Below are 23,633 nucleotides of genomic sequence, written 5' to 3' on the forward strand. Positions count from 1 at the left end.
GCGCTGACTAGATGCTGGGAGTCCTTTCATAATACGCTTGTGTATCGAATCACCAAGATGTACACTTCAAATGTCTTAGTTTTGTCAATTATACCTCGATAAAGCTGGAAAACAAACAAGTTCATGTCCCTAGGTCCCTGAGTGTTGAAGTTCAAGGTTGTGCAAAAGTGAATTTGTACCCAGATTGCTGATTAACTGCATCAGGGCCTCCAGCAGGTCGCTCATCCGCTGATTGGAGAGGAACAGACGGGGAGGGGAGCTTGGGTGGTTTCCTGTCTCCAGGGCTTTCATGTCCACGTGAAATTAAGACACAGCAGAAACCTGCAAGTGCCTCTCTGGAGGCCCTGGCTGGGGTTCTTCTCACAGACCAATGCTGCCTCTGTGAGACCTCTACCAACAGAGCTCCTTGGGATTCACCAAGGGTTTGTGTCTGACATTGCTGAATAGGGAGACGGAAACCTGCTTTCCACTTCTAGCGCTGCCTTGGCACTAATTAACTACAGCTGTGTGATTTTAAACAGCTCACTTGGCCTCTCTGAGCCTCGTCTATAAAACGAGGCAGCTGGAGCGTATGAATCTTTAGAAGAGAGAATGTATGTGAAAGTACTCAGCATGCTTCTTAACACATAATTGGTATGCAAAAAACATTTGATTCCTCCATATTAAACTATGCTGAGGCTGTAAAACTTCCACGTAGCAATAACTCCTGGATTTCCAAAATAACCATTATTATCTTCAATAAAAAAATGTGTTAATTGATCCTAGATAGAGACCATGAAGCTCAGACTCGGACTTCAGGAAATAATTTATCAGGGGCAATAGGATATACTCAACATAAGGATGATTGCTCTTAAGTTCCAAAAGGACCAAATTCAATGGCAGTTCAGAGGACTAAGAGAAAATCTTTGGCTGTGAGCAAACTTGAAAGTGTTCATGGGATAAAGAACACTCGAGCTCTTTCTAAAATGCTGGAATTGTGACATTTGGAGAGGTGGAGACTGGAAGGTTTGGGGATGAAGACATTCCAGGTTTGGGGAATGCCATGGAGATGGGCGAATTCAAAGCGCGCCTGGGGAATGTGAGCGCACAGTTTGAGTGGAATGCAGAAGGCTGCTGAGAGGTAAAGATGGAAACATGAGCTGGGAAACAGACCGTGGAAGACCTCTGAGTGCCTGACTGGGGACTTTGGCTTTTCTGCTGTAGCAACCAGGAGTCATTAGAGCTGAAACACAGCCGGTGCTGCGCTGGGGCCGACTTGATCTTGAGGCTGCCGGCGGGGGCAGTGGGGCAAACCAGAGGAAGAAATCAGCAGAGAGGCTGGTCTCACTTGTCAGGAGGCCTGGGACTATACAGACTCAGGATTACCATAGTCTAGACACATCTTAGGGCTTTTTAGCAAATGACTATTTAAGTTGGTGACCTGTTCTTAAGAAGAGGAAAGGGAATATATTATTAAAACTTTTTTTAATGAGAAGGAGCTGTTAAGTTTTGGAGGAAAGCCTGTTATGATCTGGCCTTAGAGTACAAAGAAAAGCTGTGGAGAATGGCATCTGGCTGTTGCATTGTGGCAGGCACAGCACAAAGACCCGAATTCAGGTGATGGTGAGAGCAATGACAAAAGAAAGACACAAGTTTGCATGAGGGAAAAATCGACAGGACTTGGCCTAATTAACTGCAGGAGGTAAGAGAGAAAGTCCAGAACTGAAGTTCTGAGTCTGAATTCTGAATGATGATATGACAGCAGTAACAATAGGGAGTAAGCTCATAAATCGCTGTTGTGGGTTTTTTCTTTTTTTCTTTTTGAGGAAGATTAGCCCTGAGCTAATTGCTGCCAATCCTCCTCTTTTTGCTGAGGAAGACTGGCCCTGAGCTAACAACCATGCCCATCTTCCTCTACTTTATATGTGGGACGCCTACCCACAGCATGGCTTGCCAAGCGGTGCCATGTCTGCACCTGGGATCTGAACGGGTGAACCCTGGGCCACCAAAGTGGAACGTACGAACTTAACCACTGCGCCACCGGGCCAGCCCGTTGTGTTTTAAAAAATCGAATCATTTTGCTGTTTAACACAAATTCTGCCCAAGTCAACAATGTATTTCTGTTTATAACTACATTTCTAACACTTAAATATTCATTTTTAAGTAGCAGGAAAAATAAGGGGTTCTCAATTTAAGTGGAAGAATCTAAGTGATTAAGTATTTCTATCTGGTGACACTTTGGAATACTAGCTAAGTTGTTCTCATAACACAAGATACAGGCAAAGCATTTCTAAAGCAAAAACTAGAAGTACAAAAGGAAACATTAAATAAAAGATTTTGCTTTTATTTAAAATAAAATGCATTTATACAGTCTTTAAACCATGGGGTATTGGACAATACTTGTAACCCGTCCCTCCCCGCACCCTCTCGGGCTACGTGAGCTATGAGTTGTCTGACTAGCACCAACGTGGGTCGTGACAGCGCAGCAGACTGGAGCACGGCCGGCGCGGGCGGCAGAGTTAAGGGCACTGTGGCAAATCACGACTGTAATGAAGTCATTCTTAATTTAGCAGATATTAAAACTGCACATTAATTATACTTTTAAAAGCATTTAATGCAAAGATGATACGTCTAAGCCATTTGCTAACTGTGAGTAGTTTTTTAAAAAACTGTACAATTTTATAAAATTTGTGTTTGTACATTAGTTACATAAAATGCACACTTCAGAGACCTTTACTTCATACTGTAATGCAAAAGTTGCATATTTTAGGCAGACAGTGAATATGCTGGTGAATACTAAAAAGTGTTCTAATACAATATGGTGTAAAAATAAAAACAAGACAATATACATACATGCTTATTCAAGAACAAAAACCAACCAAGCATAACGGACTAACAGCATTTTCCTTCAAGGTCAAACAGTAACATTATTAAATATCAGGCATCTTTTGCGAGCCTGGATTATGTAAGGAGTGCAGGGGAGGGAATCAAATGGCCACCAGAAGTAGGATATTTTTAAAACACGAGGTCAAATTAAACATACATTAAAACACATGCATTAAACATGATAAATAGACTTCATATAGTTTAAGCCCTGGATAGCTGTAAAGTAGATGGCTTGAGTTTCTCGCAAGTTGGCTAGCTTCAATCGGGGATGTTTGTTCCTGACTTGCCCACTACTTCAGTTTTCAATTCATGGCCTAAGGAATGTGTGACTGTTCGAGTCCATACACTGTATCATGATAGCAGATTAACAGTCGTGTTGTTAGTGCACATATTAACTGGTCTGGTAAGGCAAAAAGAGTTTTCATGATAAAATGAGGAATTTCAAGCTTACTTTATTAAGCAGCATATAACGAACAACAGCTCTGAAAGTTAAATATCAGTATGGCCACAGAGTTTCACCACGCACTTCTCCTCACACCCAGCCACTGGTAAGTTTGTAGAACATCTCTTCATCCAGACTCTCATTTTGGTCTTTTGCACGCGTTGAGAGAAATATGTAGCCACCGATGAATTCATGAACCACCTTGCAATCTACTTCAGTACAGATGAAGGACAATCGTACTTCGTCTGCAAACTCTACGGTGACCTGGAGCAAAGACAAAGACCTGTCACCCCAGAACTCCAGACGGCTGGGTGCAAGCAAAGCTACTGTCCTGTGTAACGTTCATCACAAAATACTCGTTGACGCGCAAACACCCTTTTTAAATCCTACCCTAATACTGCCTCAAGCCCAAAAGAATAAAAAAAGCTTGCCAGCACCCCCCCCCATACTCCTCCTTAGCTTTCATGCTCCAGAAAGGAAGACTGAAGGCAAGGGATTCAGCTCATTCAGTTCCCAAATGGTCTCTGGGGATTCAATTAATGAGAATGTCTCTGCAAGTCCCAGGAGAAAACCTATTTCCTGTGTTTAATTTAATATTTGCGTTAGATATTTAACCTTTAGGTATCATGTCTGAGTATTTCAGAAATGTTCTGAAGAGTCTATGAAGTAACAGGAATTGATATAACAAACCCAATATCCTAAAACAAATACTTATTAGTAAAAGATTCTGTTTAGTTTAAATGAGACTCCTGGACTCCAGGCTTGGGGCAGCACGACGCACAGTAGGTGTGCCAGGTCTCAGAGCCCCAAGCCTCTGAGTTTGAATCCTGATTCTGTTACTAGGTGTGTGATCAGGGACGATGAGGCCCTCAGGCCTCTAATTCTAGCGTCCTCACCATGCGTTAGCAGCTCACAGGCTGTGGTGAGGGTCAGAGAGAGGGCGCCACGGGAAAACATCTGGTGTCACGCCCGGCAGAGCAGGTGTTCAAGAAACAGCAGCCGCTGCTGTGAGGTGAGGAACTCATCCACTATAGAAAGATAACCTCGAAAAAGAATATTCTAAGCAGGTAATTCTGTTCTACTAAGTTTAATAACTGGGCTAATTAGGAAACAGGCCAAAGTTTAAGTTGGAAACGAATATCCAACCATGTTCTATACTTTAAGAGGTAATTGTACAAATCTTCAGAATTTATAGGACTTTCTATTCTTAATTTGCTCATTTTTAGCAGGACTATATATATATTCAAGTAACACTGTTATAGCTTGCCATTTTTCTTTTTTGGAGGAAGATTAGCCCTGAGCTAACATCTGCAGCCAATCCTCCTCTTTTTGCTGAGGAAGACTGGCCCTGAGCTAACATCCGTGGCCATCTTCCTCTACTAGTGGGACGCCTGCCACAGCGTGGCCTGACAAGCAGTGCGTAGGTCTGCGCCTGGGATCCGAACTAGCAAACCCTGGGCTGCAAAAGCAGAACGTGCACACTTAACTACTGTGCTCCTGGGCTGGCCCTACAGCTTACCATTTTTATTTCCCAGTTAACATTCCACTGTTTCATGTTACTGAAACGCCATGTTTTAATTGCGTCTCCTGTGCCAGCATCCATCCTAATCAGTCTGTTGTACGCAATGCCAATAAGTTCTTCTTTTTTTCCCCCTTGGAACCTATAGCATTCAAAACAGAATAAATACATGTTTAAAAACATGCTGGGGCTGGGGGACATACTGGTCTGTTTTTCTTCAAGATATGTGCTTCTTGAACTCTAAAGAAAGTGCTATTTTTATACGAGTAAAAACAGAATTGCAATCATTTTGAATTTTTAATGTAAAAATTACAAGTATAGAAAATACATCCCAACATTAATTTTAATGTTTTTTTGAGGAAGATTAGCCCTGAGCTAACTACTGCCAATCCCCCTCTTTCTTGCTGAGGAAGCCTGGCCCTGAGCTAACATCCGTGCCCATCTTCCTCTACTTTGTATGTGGGACGCTGCCACAGCATGCCTTGACAAGCAGTGCCATGTCTGCACGCAGGATCCCAACTGGCGAACCCCAGGCCGCTGAAGCGGAACGTGCAAATTTAACCGCCGCTAAACCGGGCCCGCCCCCATCCCAACACTGTTTAAAGTTTACTGTAAAATAAGTTAATGGGTCTCAGTAGTTGGCCTTAATTATTTAATTTCTAATTACATGAAGCAAATTAAATAAAAAGGCACAGATTAAGGTTTACATACAGGTGCTTACCTTGCAATAAAGTGTGTGATGCCGAATTCTGGTAGCGACTGCCACGCTTGAATAAATCTCATCTTGGCTTCAATTAGACTCATCTGAGCTACGTTCTGATGGGCCTCCAGGATTCTTGCTGTTATCTAAACATGATTAAACATCACCTTACCATTAGACATTATTCCTTCATGGTAGAATCAAAACAAAAAGATAAAAAAGTTGAATTATGTGCCCCATCCCAAAATCATGTACTGCGAGAGCTGGAGTTAGAAAGTATCTAAAGCTACATTTGGGAATTTTAGTAAAATAATGACTTTTCAAAGTAAACCCTGAGACATTTCCTTTTTTTTTTTTGAAGATTAGCCCTGAGCTAACATCTGCTGCCAATCCTCCTCTTTTTGCTGAGGAAGCCTGGCCCTGAGCTAAGATCCATGCCCATCTTCCTCTACTTTATATGTGGGACGCCTGCCACAGCATGGCTTGACAATCGGTGCCACGTGCACACCTGGGATCTGAACCAGTGAACACCAGCCACTGAAGTGGAATGTGCGAATTTAACCGCTGTGCCACCAGGCTGGCCCCGATACATTTCTTCTTAATTTTAGTTTCCATATATCAAGAAACAAAAACTGCTATTAGGAATACGTAACTGCCACTCTTGAGACATATTCTGAGTCCTCACATACACGATACTGCTGTTATAAAATGCACGTTCCCATCCTCACGCACATAACGAGTGCTAAATTTCTAGCACCGAGATCAGAACGAGTACCTGGAACACAAATTTCTAGTAGGAACATTTATTAGCAGCTTAGAGTACTTGAAATCACCATATTACTTTAAGAACTTTTTTAAAGGAATCATTAGAAAAGTTATATTTTAATTTAAATTACACTCACTTTGGGATGACTACTCCCACAAGGAGTGGAAGGAAATTAATCCATGAGGGGAGGCTGTGGCTAGGGCTTTAAATATTTTTATTTATTTGTTTTCTTTCTCTCTTTTTTTTTTTTTTTGGTTAATATGGAGAACTTACCAAATCTCTTATATAGCCTGGCTGTAGATGGCAATGCGAGGAAAGAAAAAGGAAGCAGAAAGAAAAAAAAAAGGCAATCAGAAAAAATGGCAATGAAGCAAAGAAAAAGTTGCGGTAACCTGCAAACCAAAATTCCAGCCGAAAACCATGCAAAAAATTACTTTAGGTGGAAACCAAGCAAGTAAATGCAGGCATGAAAACGAGGAAGCAGCGATACCTTCTGTTTAGAATACTGAAGAACACTCCACATTATTTTAGACTGTTAGGCTTTACTAAAATTAAGGGTAGAGATTTGCAGGGAGGAAATAAAAAGAACGAATACCCTTCTTCCCCCTGGTCTACTAATTCTTACTGGTTAGGGCAAAGCTCATGATTTTAGTAGCGAAACCAAAGGTAATACTCAGAAGCCTTTAACGCTGACTCGGATGGCATCATATCCTATGATCCATGCACTGCTTTTCAGAAATAAGTTGAAGGCATAAAATAAGTGCACTGCCCATCTGTTTATTTACATAAGAAAAGCAAACCCCTCAATTACCATCTGTTTTTTGCATCCTTTTTCCTGGAAGGGAAAATAAAGAGATACTACACTAGGAATGGTGGCTATAAACACAGCAGTCCATTTCACTTTGGATTAACATGGATAAAACGTAGGACAACTCTTTTCTTTAAATTGTAGAAATCCAATTTGAGAGTCATATTCATGTAAGTTTAATTCATATTTAGTTTGGGGGGAATTAAAGTAGATTAAATCTAACAAAGGTTATATTGATGGACCCAAAGGCAAACCATGTGCTGATGCCCTGGTAGGGAAGAACGACCCCATCGCCTGCACATCTTCCTACCTGGCTCCTGAATGCCACTGGGCTACATGGTCTAACAATTACTAAGCACCATATCCAGGATCAGCTCGGCAGCTGAGACACAGCAACTACTACACTTCTGCCCATCGGCACTTACTGGGCCTCAGGGCAATACAGGGTCTCTACCTTCTGTGAACAACCTTTCAGTCCAGTCAGAGAAAGGAGGATTAAAAACAACGTGCATCTGGTAAGATGCCAAGGTGTGGAAGACAAGGCTAGATGGATCCTTAACCGCACATAAGCCACACACATCCTGCGAGTTAAAGACAAACGTTCATTGTCTGTGTCCTCCAGAGAACTTTCCGCTGACAACCTAGTTGAGAGCTCAGGGACTGGAAACATCTAAAGTGAAAACTATCATGTTAAAGGCTTCTAAGAAAACAAGTCAATACCTATCTTTGATAGCTAAACCAACATTTGGCAATCTTCACAATTATGCTTTAAGATCTTTTTTCCTTGATATCTGATAGTGAAATTATAAGATTGCTAAGATTTGAAATTATTCATTGCTTTTTAAGGCAAAGGAATCCACTTTTAGAAATGAATTTCTTTACAAATAATTTTTATAGGAAATACTGAAGAATATAAAATGAACTCAATGCTTCATTTGCTTTCCCTTTTTAACTTACAATCTACATTCCACAAAGCTCCCCAGGGCAGCATTTCCTCCAGTCCTTACTACTCCCACATCATCTGACTGTGGGATAAACAATTTCCGTGTTGCTTACACAACCTCTGAAACCTAAAGACAAGTACTTAGTGATTACAACTTCTGAACGTTTCTAGCGAAGTGACTTCAGACCCATATGACAAACATGACATTTAAAGTTAAGAATTAATAAGGCTTCTGGGTACTTCGTTGGGCCTTTTCAGTATGTTTTTAAATTACTCCTATCAATAAAGATAAAAATGAAATTAGACAAACATCAAATATTTATTTTAAAGGTCCTTTTTAGTACCACCCCTCCTCAACTGAAGCTTTTCCCTTTTACAGCGTGCTGGTTGGTGTAGAGAATACTGGGGGCAATCCCAAGTGACATTCCCCTGCAAGGAACGTTTTATGTTACCCCAAAGCACCACTTTCTCAAATAGTGATCCTTTTATGATATTAATTTCCAGGAAAGGAATTCTAAAAAGAGTGAACAAAAGCAGTGAATTTCAATGAAAATTGACCAAACTTTGTCACTTTACGCAAATCCTGGTTAGGTTTTGACTGTTAATGCTAAGAAAAGACAAAGCTAAAATGTAGACTATTTCTACCCTCGTAAAGCTTATTTCTGGAGCTGGTGAAGTCCACTTCGACAGCAGCAAGAGTCCTTGTAGATTTGTTGGGAAACGGTGGCTGTGCTTTATATCACACTTACTTAATTATGCAAGGAATAAAACTGCCTGAACTAAGGAAGACAAAGCATTAAGACTACATTCAATTCCCTGAAAGAACATCATGCTAACAGAGCAATTTCCTCAGGTTGTTCAGAATAAATATGTTCCCAGCTATTCCACCTCATTACCTGTCCTATTTTTAATAGGTTTTTATAAATGACCAATTTAAACTGACTGAAGGCTATTTATTTGCTATTTTGTATTCTAACCATCTGAGAGGAAATTAGGGCTACCAACTAAGACCAAAAAGTTTTAAGAGGGGCAACTAAATTTAAAGTGTCTGTACAAAATTATGAAACAAACCAGCAGAAAATGGTAGATGAAAGTAAAATGAACCCAGTACCTGCTTGTTCTTGTACTTTTTCAGATAGCGAGGGGACACTAGACACTCAGGATTGATATCAGCTGTGATCTGCTCCGGTATGAACTGAGGATCTGGGTTTAAGTGCTGCATTTTCAGGAAGGAGAGAATATTCTGCACCTCTGGGTTGTAGGAGCTGTCTGCCATCGTCTTGCCTTTGGAGGCTAACCTGCAGGCTGCCATCCAATGTGCATACTGTTTCTCCTGTTGAAAAAACACAAGAGTACGAAACGTATCAGATGCCGAGTCCTTTGAGTATAAAATCTAAGGATGACTGGTCAACTCACTAAGGAATCAAAGAAAATTGAGGTTTACTTTTAACTGGAAAACTTACATTGTCACAACGAAGCCAGATTTCATTCATGCCGTCTGCAACTGGAATCAGGAGTTTAATGTTAAATTTCTGGCCTGAAATGTTTACATCTGGGGTAACTTCACATCCTGTAATAAGAAAATTAATTATTAACACTGTCAAATTTACTTTTAAGACATCCCAAGCCAATACAGGCAGCCGTCATTTTATGGCATCTCAACATGTTGAATTTCGCTGTTATGGAATCTCTAAGTCGGGAAATCAATTCTTTAGGCTCAGTAATTTTGTTTGGGGTGGAACAAAGAGTCAGAGAGGTCTAATATAGAACAGAGGTAATGACACAGAGTTTGTGGCACTCACAGTTCACAAAACTTGACCGAAAAGAAAAAGACAGGGTTCTGTTAAAAGCATATTACCACAAAACACCACTTGCACTGCATCCCACAAGTTTCATGTGTTATTTTAACATCATTCAGTTCTCTGAATGTTAAGTTACTTGGGATTTTTAAATGTATAGGAAGTTTTAAATATCTTTCTATAATTAAATTCTAACTTAATTGTGTTTTGGTAGGAATAAACGGCTTTTATGATGCCTTAAAAAAGTGTGCGTGGGGTTACCCCGTCTGAGCTAGAGTGCTATATGAGCCTCTTCAGGGACCCCTGCTCCTGCGTGGAGGGAGGAAGCCTAAGGGCACAGGGGGAGGCACAGGCTCTGCTCTCCTGCTCCAGCTGGATGCTCCCGGCACACGCCTCCTTCCACAACTCCAGGCTGTTGGAACACTTAAATATTCATACTTACCAACAGTTCAATTCAGAGGGTGACCACTTGCACATTGTTTCTTTAAACTGAACTGCTTCATAAATCTGACTCAACTCATAAATTAACTTTATGCACAATATTTTAGGAGCATACCTGCTATAGAAGGTTACATATATACTTGAGGAAGTCAGTACGAAAATAACTGGTATTCAGAATTTCACTTTACATACAAGTTTTCAGGAATACATACATTTATGGTTACAAAAATCCATCTAAACTAACTCTGTTAAGCATTAGCTGGTGGCTTATAGAAGAGAACACAGATTTACTGAACATACACCCAGTTAGACAATGGGGTAATGGTTGACAGAAGTAGGTAGTAACCAAGAGCTCTGAATCAGACAGATTTGGGTTCCAGACTTTTCTCTATCACTCAATAATTATGGTCAATTTAAGTAACATCTCTAAGCCCAATTTCCTGACCTTAAACCCTACCTCATGGGGACGCTGTAAAGGTAAGTAAGATAATGCACATGTCAAAGCTCCTAAAGGCTATTCCAGTTGTTTGTACTTGGTTTGTCACCCTCAATGTGTCTCAAGACCATCCAGTCGGCTCCAGAGGAGAACTGTAACCGTGAGCAGGGCGTGCTGCTGACTCGCTCTCTGTACCAGAGCAGTCTCTCGGCACAGAGCACAAGCAACAAGATAATAAACCTCTACCACACAAAAAGAAAAATGTTAATTAACACTGCCAATTTTCCCTCCACATAAATGTTTTAAGTATTAAATAAAAGAAACAGAACATTTTAGATGAAGGGGAGATCCTCTCCTCTCCAGAAGCAACTCCTATCGTGAATTTGGTGGACAGTCTCCCCTTCTTCGCTTTCCTTTTAAAAATATGTACTACATACAAACAGCTAAAGCATTTAACTCCTTCTATACAAGCATCAGAAGCCACGAGGAAGGTGTTGGCAATGTGTTTAACCTGCAAAGTTAAAACAAAGAGCAGATGTTTGAAGACTGACAATCCTTGGCATAAATTTCATTAACCATTCAAGTGGATTTAAAGTATATAATTCCACGCTAATAAGGCCTCTTTTAAAAGTACAATACCAAGAAAACTAAAAAGGGAGAGACAAAATGAGTGGAAACTCAGGTGCTAGTGTAGGCACAGAGGCACTTACTGGACCACATCTCAGACAATATTCACTCCACGCCACCTTGGCTACCTGCTTCCAGTGGTGACATGCTACACTTCTGTAACCCAATCACTATTCCTCTGAAACGTTAAGAGCAAACAGCCCATTCTTATCACAATCCTTAATCCTAAGTCTCTTCTAACTCTTTGAGGAACTCTATCTTCAACCCCTGAACTTTTTCCCCATCAGCAACACGTTTCACCTCTTCCTTCTCCCCAGTCCAGCCTGGACTCCAACTCCCCAGGTTCACTGTCTTTCCATTATATACATTTAGCAAAACCCTAACCCTAACCCTGGCTCAATCCAACCATCTACTTTTTACTTGCCTATCCTCAGGCTGCTGAGCTCTGTAAGAGGGCAAGGGGGAAAATTCACAAAGCCAAGCAGATGGGTTTCACTAAGAATTCAGGGATCCACACAGTGGAAGAGGCATCTCTCCTCCTACGGCTCTTCTACCCAAGTGGGCTGAGTTTCCCAGGACCCCAGGAAGCTTGCCTCATCAATGAGTTCCTCTCCCTCTTCCAGACACTAGATTTCTTTCTGTAACTGTGACATTTCTATTAGCATTTAACTTCCTTGAGTCTCCCCCATTTTAAACCACAAAGTACCCCCTCGCCTCCACTTTGTTCCTCTGTCTTCATTACTGCCCTCTTTCCTCCCTCCTTGTTACAGATATGGTTCATTAAAAGATCTTTGTTTCCTATTTATGTCTCATTGACACTACTTTGACTCCCATACTCAAAATGCCACTCAAATCTGCAGAATTTGTTCTTTTTAAATTTTCTTAATTTTTACTTTTTCTTCTTCCTCTTCTCCCCAAAGCCGCCCAGTATATAGTTGTATATTCTAGTTGTAGGTTCTTCTGGTTGTGCTCTGTGGGATGCCACATCAGCATGGCTTGATGAGTGGTGCCATGTCTGTGCCCAGGATCCGAACCAGAGAAACCCTGGCCACCGAAGCAGTGTGTGTGAACTTAGCCACTCAGCCACGGGGCCAGCCCCTGTGGAATCTGTTCTTAATCAAGGCCACTAATCACCTCCAGGTGGCTAAATCCTATGGAGGCTTAACGATCTCTATCTTACTTTTCTGTAGCATTTGACACTAACTACTCTGTCCTTTCTGAAACAACTTTGACCTTAGCTTCCATCATACCTCATCTCCATGGTCTTCCTATGCATTTTTTGGTTGCTTCCTTTGCAAACTCCTCTTCCTCTAATCTGCCCTCTCTCTTGAACATGAGTATTCTGCAGGATTCTGTTCTTAGCCTTCTTATGTTACAGACAACCATTCCAACGGCTACACTTACCATTAATGCTAACTGCTACCATATCAGTATCTGTAGCACGAATCTCTCTGGTGGTTCAACGGCCTATCTCCAAATAGATATCCCACAGGTACCTCAAATTTAAAATACCCCAGAATTAAACTGCCTTTCTCCCCAAACTCAGCTTTTCTATATTCCCAACCTCCAGATCACCCAATCCACCCAGCTACACAAGCCAGAAACAAGTCCCTCCCGTTTAGCCTCTCCCAAAACAATCTCCGTTGACTGAACTCCCTCAGCATTGACTGAATTTGTGCCCTGTTCTCCATCTATATTGATAACCTTAATTCGGATCACTACACTGCTATAGAATTACTCCTTTATATTATAGCCAATATAAATATGATGGATCCTGTCATTTTCATGTCAAGAATGTTTCAGTGACACTTCACTGCTGCCAGTTTAAAAAAACAATCTCCTTCACATTTTATCCTCTAATTCCTGCCAATTTCTTCTGCTCTTCTCTCTCATGTTAGGAGGAATCAGATTCAACAGCTATTAAGGAAGTACTCATCCTCTCCCCTTAAACTCCACCTTTCAGAACAAGCCTCCTGTGGCTGAGGCTGCTCTCCAAGTATTCCTGCACACCAGTCTCTGCCTGGAGGGCCCTGTTACCAACTCTCCTCTTTCCTTTCGCAGATCTCAATTTTTCTCTTTCGGATCTTAACTCTGACATTATTTCCCCATGAAGTCTCTCTTCATTCTCCCCACTGTCACTGGATAGAGCACCCTTAACCCTGCTCCTGTGACCTGTTTCTTACTTTTTAGACTACTATTTATTGCCCAAATTCTAACTGTTTATCTCCCCTCACCCTGCCACATGCTCTAAACATCTTGAGAGATGGGAACTGTAATTTATTCTTATTTATCTCTCTAGCAGGTAGCACAGTTTGCAGCATACGAGTTCAATTAGTATTGGCTAAGCTGAATTTTTTAGAATTTTACATTTTAGATCTCCAAGGGGCCTTAGAGAGCACCTAGGCTAATACTCTCAGTTCTCAAGGGAAGACACTGACATTCAGATAGGCTATTTTGCCAAAATCATAGGGCATGTTTAGTGGCAGAGCAAAAGCTACGCCATTTGAGTCTCACGCTAGTGTCAGTGTGAGGTGCTGGAAAAAGTGCTCCTTTGGGAGGACCTGAGAAAGGTGGGATGAGGCCACCTTGGAAGCTATTATCCATACGAGAACTTGACTTCTCAGCTGCACAGGGAGAAGGTTAAGGATGTAATAAAGACAGGTAAGACAGGGGCCAGAGGACAGATCTAGTCTCTAAATCAAGAGTCGATAACCTAGCTGGTCCTGGGTAGTTTAGGAGCTAATCGAGAAGAAAGCTGCGATGGATTCTGAAAGTACAAATAATGATAGAGACCCAAAAGTTAAACTCATGAGACTTAGAGAGAAAGGCAATAAGCTTAATTAAAAGTTCTAAGGAAATTACAGAATTCCAACACATGGGCACAGCAATCTTCTACTCAGGACAGAGGTTTTCTATTGTTCACAGTGCATATAACTACAAAGCCACCATTTAGATGGCTACTGGGCAAAACAGAGACACGGTAGAGATCTGGACACTTTGTTGAAATATACTAAAAATATCCTAATGTAAAATGTACTAAGACGACTTCAGAATATAGATCAGGAAAAACACCTCTGTATTTCAAGTGATCTTACTTTGGGAAACATTTTTGTGAAATGAGTCAGAGGCTGTTTTTGGGTACTTCTGTCCAAATATGAACATTTTTAGTTAGAACGACATATTGCTTTATGTATAATAATAAACATGCATGCAAGATGTAACCCAAAGGATAGATGGGCTCAGCTGATAGCAATAACTCCCTGAGTGCTACCCCAGCAGTGGCCTTCCCAGGGAGGTGCAGGCTTTGCTACAATCAAGAGTCTGGGAAACCAGGAGGCTGCTGCCACAGCTGCAGCTCCACAGCCCAGAAGCGCCTCACTCCTTTCTCAATTCTGCCTCTCCAAACCCTTCACTGAGTTGGGTATACAAGTCTCCTATGAATGCATCTGACTGGAATCTAAATCTCCCTGGAAATGAGTCTGGAAAATGCATTCTGGTTTTCTAGCCTTTGCTGTAAGGTAAGGCACATCAAAAGGAGTGTGGAACAGCGAGGAGCCAATCTACTGCAGCCTCCACCAAGTGCGCCGGGTGGAGCGAGTGCTGTGAGTTCGTAGGAATGGTTCTCAGGGGTACGGCTTCCTAGACAAACTGATAACTAGACTGGAAGTCAGCCAGGTGGTTTCAGTGAATAATGTCACCACAAGTGAGAAGTGCATCGGCAATCTACAAGACCAGCTAACTGCCCTGCAGAGAAATCGTGGCAAGCTGCAGTAGGATGCCTTCAGCTGCAGAAGAACCACACCAACCTGGAGAGGAAATTCTTCTACCACCTGAACAGTATACCAATCAGATGGAAGAGATGAAGGAGTAGTGTGAAGAACCAAAAGAAGTCACCAAAACGGGAAATGAAGCTGTAGTCCAAAGAACTGAATGGGAAAAAAAGACCAAAGCCAGGAGCTCTGAGCCCTGAGCCAGGCTCAGCCCCGGCCACAGGAAGCAAGCCAGCCACAGTTGCCACAAGAGAGTGGAAACCTGTCCAGCAGTACGTGTCTCAAACACCAGACCCTAGTTCCGAGACAGCTTTGGATTTGAAGAGACGAGAGAAAACCAATGAGATTCAGGTTGTCAGCTAGGAAGGGCCTCAGAGGAGGATCTTGGGGCTGCCCCAGGAACCAGCAGAGAGGAGAGTGTTGAAAACGACAAAAATGCGCAGGGAAGAAGGGCTGGGGAAGAAGAACATGGCCAAACCCCAGAGGTGCCAGCTACCCTACTGGTGAGCCAGGAAAATCAAGAGACTGGGGACCCTGAGGGGGACCAGCTTGTCACCAGTGAAGGTCAGGAAGAGGAGTGGGTGTTGACGAGGAAGGGAGAAATCAGCAAAAACTGGGAGGAGATGACTACAGCACAGATGGGACTGAGATAGAATCTGAAAGAGAGAAGCAGGCAGCTCGCTCCTGCAGACTGAGGAAAACCCACACATCCTAATGCTGAAGGATTAGGAGAAAAGAGACACCACAAATTTACTTGACAAGTGAGAAAAGCAGCATCACACACTTTAAGTGAGGACCATGTTAAGAGATTACAACAAAATATTCGTGTGAAATTGATTATAGTCATGCATCGCTTAATGACAGGGACACATTCAAAGAAATGCATCTGTAGGTGATTTTGTCCTTGTGTGAACGTCACAGAGTGCACTTACACAAACCTAGATGGTGTAGCCTACTACACACCTAGGCTACATGGTACTAATCTTATGGGATGACTGCCATATATGTGGTCTGCTGTTGACTGAAACGTTGTTTTGTGGCACATGACTGTACTTAAAACTGTGACAAGAACTAAGTTGAAAAAATAATATCTAAACACAAAAAAGAACCTAAAGGAGTACAGAAACTGCTGAAAACCTTTCTCCCCCAGCAAAGTGAAGTTCATTGAATATTACTTAGTAGACATTCCACTATTGACACTGGTGCTCCAAGGCATTCCTTACCTCTTAAGTTCATCTGATGAGCTGGTGTGCCACTGGATTCTTCTTTGCTCTTATAGCAAGAAATAGATGTATCTTTGAAGGTGCACCAATATTGCTTGTAACCTTTGAGAGTCAGCTTTTTTGGCCTATGTGTCAAATAGAATTGAAAGAAAAACCAAGTTTGATGTAACTTTATCAATGCTATGTTTAGCAGTAAAGTGTCACAATATTAAAAGTCTGAGGCCAAGTTTTACATCTGCTGAGTTCAGTTCCCTTTGGCCAGTGTGTTCACTTCAATGCTGCTGTTACTGGATTTGCCCCTTCCTTCTCAATCAATCTACTCAGGAAGATCTCACAAACAGTTGAGTGGGCAAAGGAGAAAGACAGGAGGGCCAACAGTCAGTCTTTCTGTCCACCGCAGCCATCGCTACTACTAGCAGGCCACATGGAAAGGACAGGAAAATAAAGGTGAAGTAACTATCAATAACCGCAAGGTTCCTAGTCTCCCAACGACCTGCAGGTTCATGGATGTCTGCAGGGCTGCCTTCGGTTGGTGCCTCTCTGAACAAGCAAGTGCAGATGGCATGCAGAGTGGGGGAGGTGCTTCTCTCTCAGGGATGTGTTTCAGTGGTGACTTAACTTGCCATTTCAAAGTCAAACATAAAGAAGACACGGCAGTCCTGAGACAGTGGATAAAGAAGGGGAGACGTAGATGAAAAAGGTGTGTAAAGGGAGAAGAGAGAAGGTAGGTAGGAAGTGGCATCTGAAATTGTGCCCTTATCTCAAAAATGTTACATGTTGAGCTGTTCTATGTTTAGAATAGAAGAGAATAGAACTCAATAGAATCTGGGGCTCTGAACAAGGAAATCGCCACTGGCATTAACAGTTCACTATCCACTGCTTTCAGCCAGAGGGGATGCTTTATACAGATAGGCTGCTTCACGTCTCAGAAACTTCAACAGTGCAATCTAGGTTACAGTCTTTTTTTTTCTCTTAAACTATTTATCAGATAAAACAATTTAATGAGTACTGTGATTTTAATTTGGTAAAGATGGTTATTTTCCCTCATTAAAATTTAGTGTTCACCTAATTCGTAAATGCCTTTACAGATGCATATGCCAAATTTACAGTAAATTCCAATAATGTGAACATGACTATAAACCTAGCACTTATTATTCATTAATATTTGGAATCCCTCCCCTTTTTGTACTTACTTGAAAACTTTAATATAGTCAGCAAGTTCAGGAATGGAAGTGATGTCACCCTAGGGAAAGAATGAAATCATTTTTTTTCTTATTTTTCTTGAAATGTGAAACTCTGTTTGGTATCTGATATCAAGAACTAGCTTACTTAATAAAGAAAGAAAATTATATAAAATAGATTATAAAGATTTTAAAAGTACCATCATATTATATTATATGGTCATTATATGGCACACAGGCATTTTCAAATGGTATAAAAATCTGATCAACATGGCAATTTATACAAGCCACAAGAATATACCATTGATTCTAAAATCTAGAACTGTTGGTACCTGCATATAGAAATTTTGTAAATCATAACAGCCCTCAGATAAGTGACTCTTCTGTAATAACTAAGTCCCAAGCTTTAAAACTAAACTTAGGGGCTGGCCCCGTGGCCGAGTGGTTAAGTTCGTGAGCTCCACTGCAGGTGGCCCAGTGTTTCGTTGGTTTGAATCCTGGGCGTGGACATGGCACTGCTCATCAAACCACGCTGAGGCAGCGTCCCACATGCCACAACTACAACGACCCACAACGAAGAATATACAACTATGTACCAGGGGGCTTTGGGGAGAAACAGGAAAAAAATAAAAAAAAAAATCTTAAAAAAAAAACAAAAAAACTAAACTTAGCATTTAAAATTTTTCCTGAGATCTATTTTTCTCTTCTTTTTGTAACATTGCAGATTTGGAGATCACTAAATGGATTTTACCGTGACTCGAGATTAACTTTTCCTCTGCAGAAATGCTCTCCCACCACTTGTCAGAGAAGGCGCAGAGTATCAGAAGATCGTCTTTACGTATTAGAAGCACTAGAGACTACAACAATACTAATTTTAAAACTTTCCCTGAAAGTTTCTGAAAAATCAGTGTCTGAATTCTCCAAAGTATTAAATATTTCTCTACATCCCCCAAAGACTTCATGAGAACCTAAACTGACAAACAGGTGAGAATCAATTCAAACTAAGTTAAGTAGGTAAAAAGAGTTACCCTACCAAAATTGTTGATGTTTTACCCCCTTCCAAAGTAATCTCCAGGTCTGAAAGAGCAGCATCGACTTCATCAACTTCTTTGTCACTGTTGTTCAAATGATTCTCTGATGTCATGATTGACAGCTTATTGATATGATACTGAAACCAGAAATATTTTATTTAAATGATTGTTCTAACTGTAAAACTTCAAAATGAGACTATGATCTGCATCTATGTTGAATGTTTTTCATCACCTAATTTGAAAAGATAAAAGTTTCCAGGTAGGAAAATGAAAGACATGCCATCTGAAATCAATGTCTTAATAAGTATTAATCCAAAAAAAAGTAGGGTCTTTGGACATATACAAATGAATTCACAGCCTGGGAGGCCCTAGGACGGAGAGAGATGTGTTAGATGTGTTAATGAGCAGAGATTTTTTACTTTTTTTCACTCACCGCAGTACTCCCTGTGTCTACAAGGGGGCCTGGAACCAATGAATATTGAAGAAGTGAAAAGATATGCATAAGGTCTTTTATAGAAATGGACTAACACTGATTCCCTTCCATTACTACTAGACCAGCCAGAAGGGGGAAGCAGTCATCACTACCGCGTGGAGAGCTAAAGCTCTACTTCCCCAGACCCCTTCAACGCTAAGACACGAGCAGAGGGAGGCGATGTTTATGTTCTCAGTTACAGGAAGGTGACACGACAGGTTACGTTCATATCTGAGTACACACACACGAAGACTCACAGGTGTGTGTGTGTGTGTATGAGTAGTGATAACTACTCTATGTAGTGCTACATGTAGATAACTACCCTATACGCAGATAGAGAAGTCCCTAAGAATAACTAGCCAATTTTAAATACACCTAGGGTAAGTGACTTTGAACAAATATTAATATTTATTATTTTGATGCTAAACCTTAGAGAGGTTTTATACAAAGGTAAGCAAAACTTTTAAATCATTTAATCAGTTACCTTTCAAAGCACTAAGCAGCACTCCAAACTTCTGAAGTATTCATTCACTGAACACAATCTATTCATGAGGGCAATTATCAATGTCCTTCTGTAAGATTTAGTGAACTAGTAATGAATAGTCTCTGGCTATACCTAAAGTTGTACTGAAATGAGATCCTTAAAGTGGTAGACACTTCCAGGTTTACAAATTATGGGGAATGAGGTGGGCTGAGTCCCTCAGGCAGCGGCCTCAAATGTCAGAGTATATTAAGAATCACATGGGGGGCCGGGTCGGTGGCACAGCAGTGAAGTTGGTACGTTCCGCTTCTCAGCGGCCCGGGATTTGCCAGTTTGGATCCCAGGTGTGGACATGGGACTGCTTGGCATGCCATGCTGTGGTAGGCATCCCACATATAAAGTAGAGGAAGATGGGCATGGATGTTAGCTCAGGGCCAGGCTTCCTCAGCAAAAAAAGGAGGACTGGCAGTAGTTAGCTCAGGGCTAATCTTCCTCAAAAAAAAAAAATTAATAAAAAATGTGGAGAGTTGGTTAAAAATACACATTCTTAGGTTCACCCCCAGAGATTTTCATTCAGCAAATCTGGAGTCAAGCCTGGGATCTGCATTTTTACTAAGTGCCTTCGGTAATTCTGATGTAAAAGGTCCTTTTAAGTTACACAGGAGAAACCCTGGCTGTGAATAAGACTGGTCCTAAACTCCAGCTCTGCTTTCCAAGGTACACGGGATATCTGTCAACTGTTACAATATGTACTTGGACCTAAATGCTTTAAAAAGAAACAGTGTTCCTAACTTACCTACAACATTTTTTATCCACAGCTTCTTTCTTTGAATTGTTATTATTTATTTATTTTACTAACTGTAGATTTATTTTACACAAGTAACCAGAAATCCCATGAAGAATAGTTCAGAGTACAGGCTATGTTTGAAACAAAAAATAGTAGGCATCTCTTTCAAAATACCCCCCCACCCCTTCATGTCAGTCTCTGGGAAGGCTCCTAACAATTCAGGTGATCTGCAGTTCAAAATTCTGTCATTAAATCTAGATCCTAAAATGGTGCAGGAGAGCTACGCTCTAGGACATTCAGTCTCCACAAATTAAAATCTATGGTTTCTGAGGTGTTTTCTACTGCAGTGAAATGGAGTATCTTCTGTACACTGGGAGAGAGTGGGGGTGGGGGAAAGCCGCAGAATAATCCCATTTCTCTGAAAATATGACTCACTCAAATATTTTTTGAGCACCTACTAGGTGCCAGGCACTGTATGTATTTGTTGGATTAAAAACAAAATTAGGGATTATTTTTGTAATAAAAAGAAATGCTATACAATAAGATCCATGAGTTTTTCCCATATATGTTTTATTATTCTATCTCGGCAAAACCTTCAATGGAAAATTACGAGCCTGTATTCTAAGTGAGAAAGATGCAGGTAGAAAGCCATAACCAAGCGTGTGACTTTCAATAATAGTGCTCCAGAATTTAATTTGAGAAATTCCTCAGATAGTCTGAATCATCCAGAAACACAAGAGAACATTCCTAACTGGTTGATTAAGCAAGTCTCTAGAAAATGACTGATTAAACGAATTCATCCGCCATCCAAGATTTTCCTCGTCTGAGCTTCATTTCAATTCCCTTCTTTCATCATGTAAACGAAGGAGAAATTAGCTGTACTTCCTCTTAAGGACAACTTTCTGAGTCCTAACTGGAAAACTTTTCTGGGTGCATAAAAGCATTTGAAAGACTGAGAGCATTTTTGTGTTCTAAGGAAAAAATGAAATCATTTTTATAGTGAAAGCTTTTCATAACTGAACAGCAGCTTTGCTTCTTGTATTTTTGTTACTTAAAGAACATCAACTTTATCAGTACTTTAGGCAGACCGGAATTCCACCACGATCTGAGAACACTTACCAAAGCCTCGCTCAGATGTCTGAAATGTAAGGAAGATTAATCTAGTGGTCATTGGCCCTCAGGGTCTCTAAGAATGCTGATGTGTGGATGCCACCCTAAAATTATTTTCCCAGAGGGGCAGCAGTAATGAAGTAAACACTTTTGCAAGGCCTCCTGTGTAACTGTGAAGCAGGTGGTGTGCCAGAACCAAATTTGGAAAAACACTGGCTTGATCTAAGGAAAAGGTTACCTACCCACTTCTTAAGGATTATCGTTCTAAAAACTAATTTATGTTTAGTTTCACTAGTCTCTTAAAATTTTATCATCTTTAAAGGGGTTATTTCTGCCACGGTCCATTTCACAAATATTACCATCCCCAGCTACTTATGAAATTATATGCCAGCAAGATTCATTTCAGAAATCTGATTTTTAACATAGATTTCATTTCCAAGGGAAAATTGGGCATTTTTAAGCTAATATACATCTAGGGGTGGGAGGACACTTTTTCTCCTACAGGATACAGAAAAATAACTATTAAGTATCCCATATACTAAATTCTTACATAAGACAAAAATTAAACTAAATTGATGTGTTTATTTTGCTTTCCTAAGTGTCCACTCATTTTCTACATAGCGAAAAGCAAAAGTTGTTTACCAAAATGCTATTAGGATTACTACGCCACTTTACTAGTTAAAAATAATTCCCTACCCTTTCCCCCCAAAAGTGCTATTTACCAATACTCTCCACTACCTGCAAGGCTGCAAACATCATCATTTCTTCTTCCGTGCATTCAATTTCTTCTAGGAGAATCGCCCATTTGGCCTGCTCATAAAGCTGATTGATTCTGATTGCATCATACTGCAGCAAAAGAGACAACTCTTTTGTAATATATCACCTTTAACATCAAAAAGTTTGAAAACTCTTAATATTCACTTTTAAAGCCTGACAAGAAAAACTTAATATACAAATTTTTTTCTGGGATTTTTATTCCCTATCGAATACTCAAGAAGAAAGATGTCTATCTGGTTAGGTATACCTATATATACCCACATCTAATTTTCCATTAAAAATGACATTAAAATATACCAAAGATTATTATTCAGTATTAGAAACAGATTCTGTATGTTATTTTTGAGGGAAATAACCATTAAATATTATAACCCTCAACAAACAGAGTCTAACTTGAAGACATTAAAGTAAAGCAGATGGGGGCCAGCCCCGTCGCCGAGTGGTTAAGTTCATGCGCTCTGCTTCAGTGGCCCAGGGTTTTGCCGGTTCAAATCCTAGGCGCAGACATGGCACCGCTCATCAGGCCATGCTGAGGCGGCGTCCCACATGCCACAACTAGAGGGACCCACAACTAAAAATACACAACTATGTACTGGGGGTATTTGGGAGAAAAAGGAAAAATAAAATCTTTAAAAAAAGAAAAGGTAAGGTAGAACTGATTGCTTTTCAGTATTGTTATTTCAACCTGCCACACCAAAATGTCATAATCAGAGTAAATTATTTATTTGGGGGAACATCTTACTCATCGTGGAAAAGCATACACAGACGAAGTGGCAGGTCCTTGGAAACAGTAGTTATTTTAAAAATTTAAAATATAGGGTACATGTATATTACTTGTGAAATAGATTTACTTAGATGTTATTGAATTATCCAAGTAGTTATGTTAATAAAAATCAACAGTGACGTCTTAATGTCTTAACAACACTATCATAGAATGTTAAAAATAAATAACCCCCTCCCCAAATGTAATTATGTTCCCAAATAATTACTTTGGTAATTTCACTAAAATTAGATAGGATATGGCCTGAAAAGGGATTAAAATGGTTTCTTTAATAATCCTATTATATACATTTTACTGTTGTATAAAGAATTAAGCACATAATAAAAAAATGGTAAATATGCATATTAAAATCTAGACATGAAAAGGATAGAAGGTAGTCAAGAGAGGTTTGTTCCCCCTCTGAAGATGACAGGGAAGCAAAAGATTCAAATCTCTGTACCATGTGTTTCCTGGGGGGAAATACTCCAGATTTTTATAGCAAATTTAAACCTTATCAGAAAAGCAAAGTACTTTAGTAGCATAAATGATGCCAATCATTTGATAGTAAAAACATATTACAATGATGGTTACTAAACAGCAAGAAATGTAGGCACAAAAACAGCTTTTTTGAAGCAACATCTTTTGGTATACAATTAGAAATCTGAAAGTAACTGAAAAGGTAATCTGGCAGCAAA

At 40.4% G+C, this 23,633-nt stretch overlaps 1 protein-coding gene across 4 annotated transcripts in view; it reads right to left on the reverse strand.

The window, feature by feature from the left end:
* Positions 1–2,307: 2,307 nt before the first annotated feature.
* The window catches only part of FERMT2 (FERM domain containing kindlin 2), a 73,660-nt gene continuing 52,334 nt past the window's right edge, over positions 2,308–23,633 (reverse strand). For 2 of the 4 annotated variants that reach the window (XM_046647416.1, XM_046647417.1), the window contains 11 exons: positions 22,140–22,247; positions 18,554–18,688; positions 17,533–17,582; positions 16,340–16,464; positions 9,507–9,613; positions 9,155–9,376; positions 7,104–7,127; positions 6,566–6,586; positions 5,548–5,672; positions 4,827–4,968; positions 2,308–3,571 (listed from right to left, as the gene is read on the reverse strand). In XM_046647416.1, coding sequence (XP_046503372.1) covers positions 3,398–3,571; positions 4,827–4,968; positions 5,548–5,672; positions 6,566–6,586; positions 7,104–7,127; positions 9,155–9,376; positions 9,507–9,613; positions 16,340–16,464; positions 17,533–17,582; positions 18,554–18,688; positions 22,140–22,247 — 1,233 coding nt within the window. In that variant the 3' untranslated portion in view covers positions 2,308–3,397. The remainder of the gene's footprint in view (positions 3,572–4,826; positions 4,969–5,547; positions 5,673–6,565; positions 6,587–7,103; positions 7,128–9,154; positions 9,377–9,506; positions 9,614–16,339; positions 16,465–17,532; positions 17,583–18,553; positions 18,689–22,139; positions 22,248–23,633) is intronic. The other 2 variants (XM_046647418.1, XM_046647420.1) reach the window with 1 other exon arrangement.

Source organism: Equus quagga, chromosome 20, assembly GCF_021613505.1.
Source record: "Equus quagga isolate Etosha38 chromosome 20, UCLA_HA_Equagga_1.0, whole genome shotgun sequence".
In the NCBI taxonomy this organism is placed as follows: Eukaryota; Metazoa; Chordata; class Mammalia; order Perissodactyla; family Equidae; genus Equus; species Equus quagga.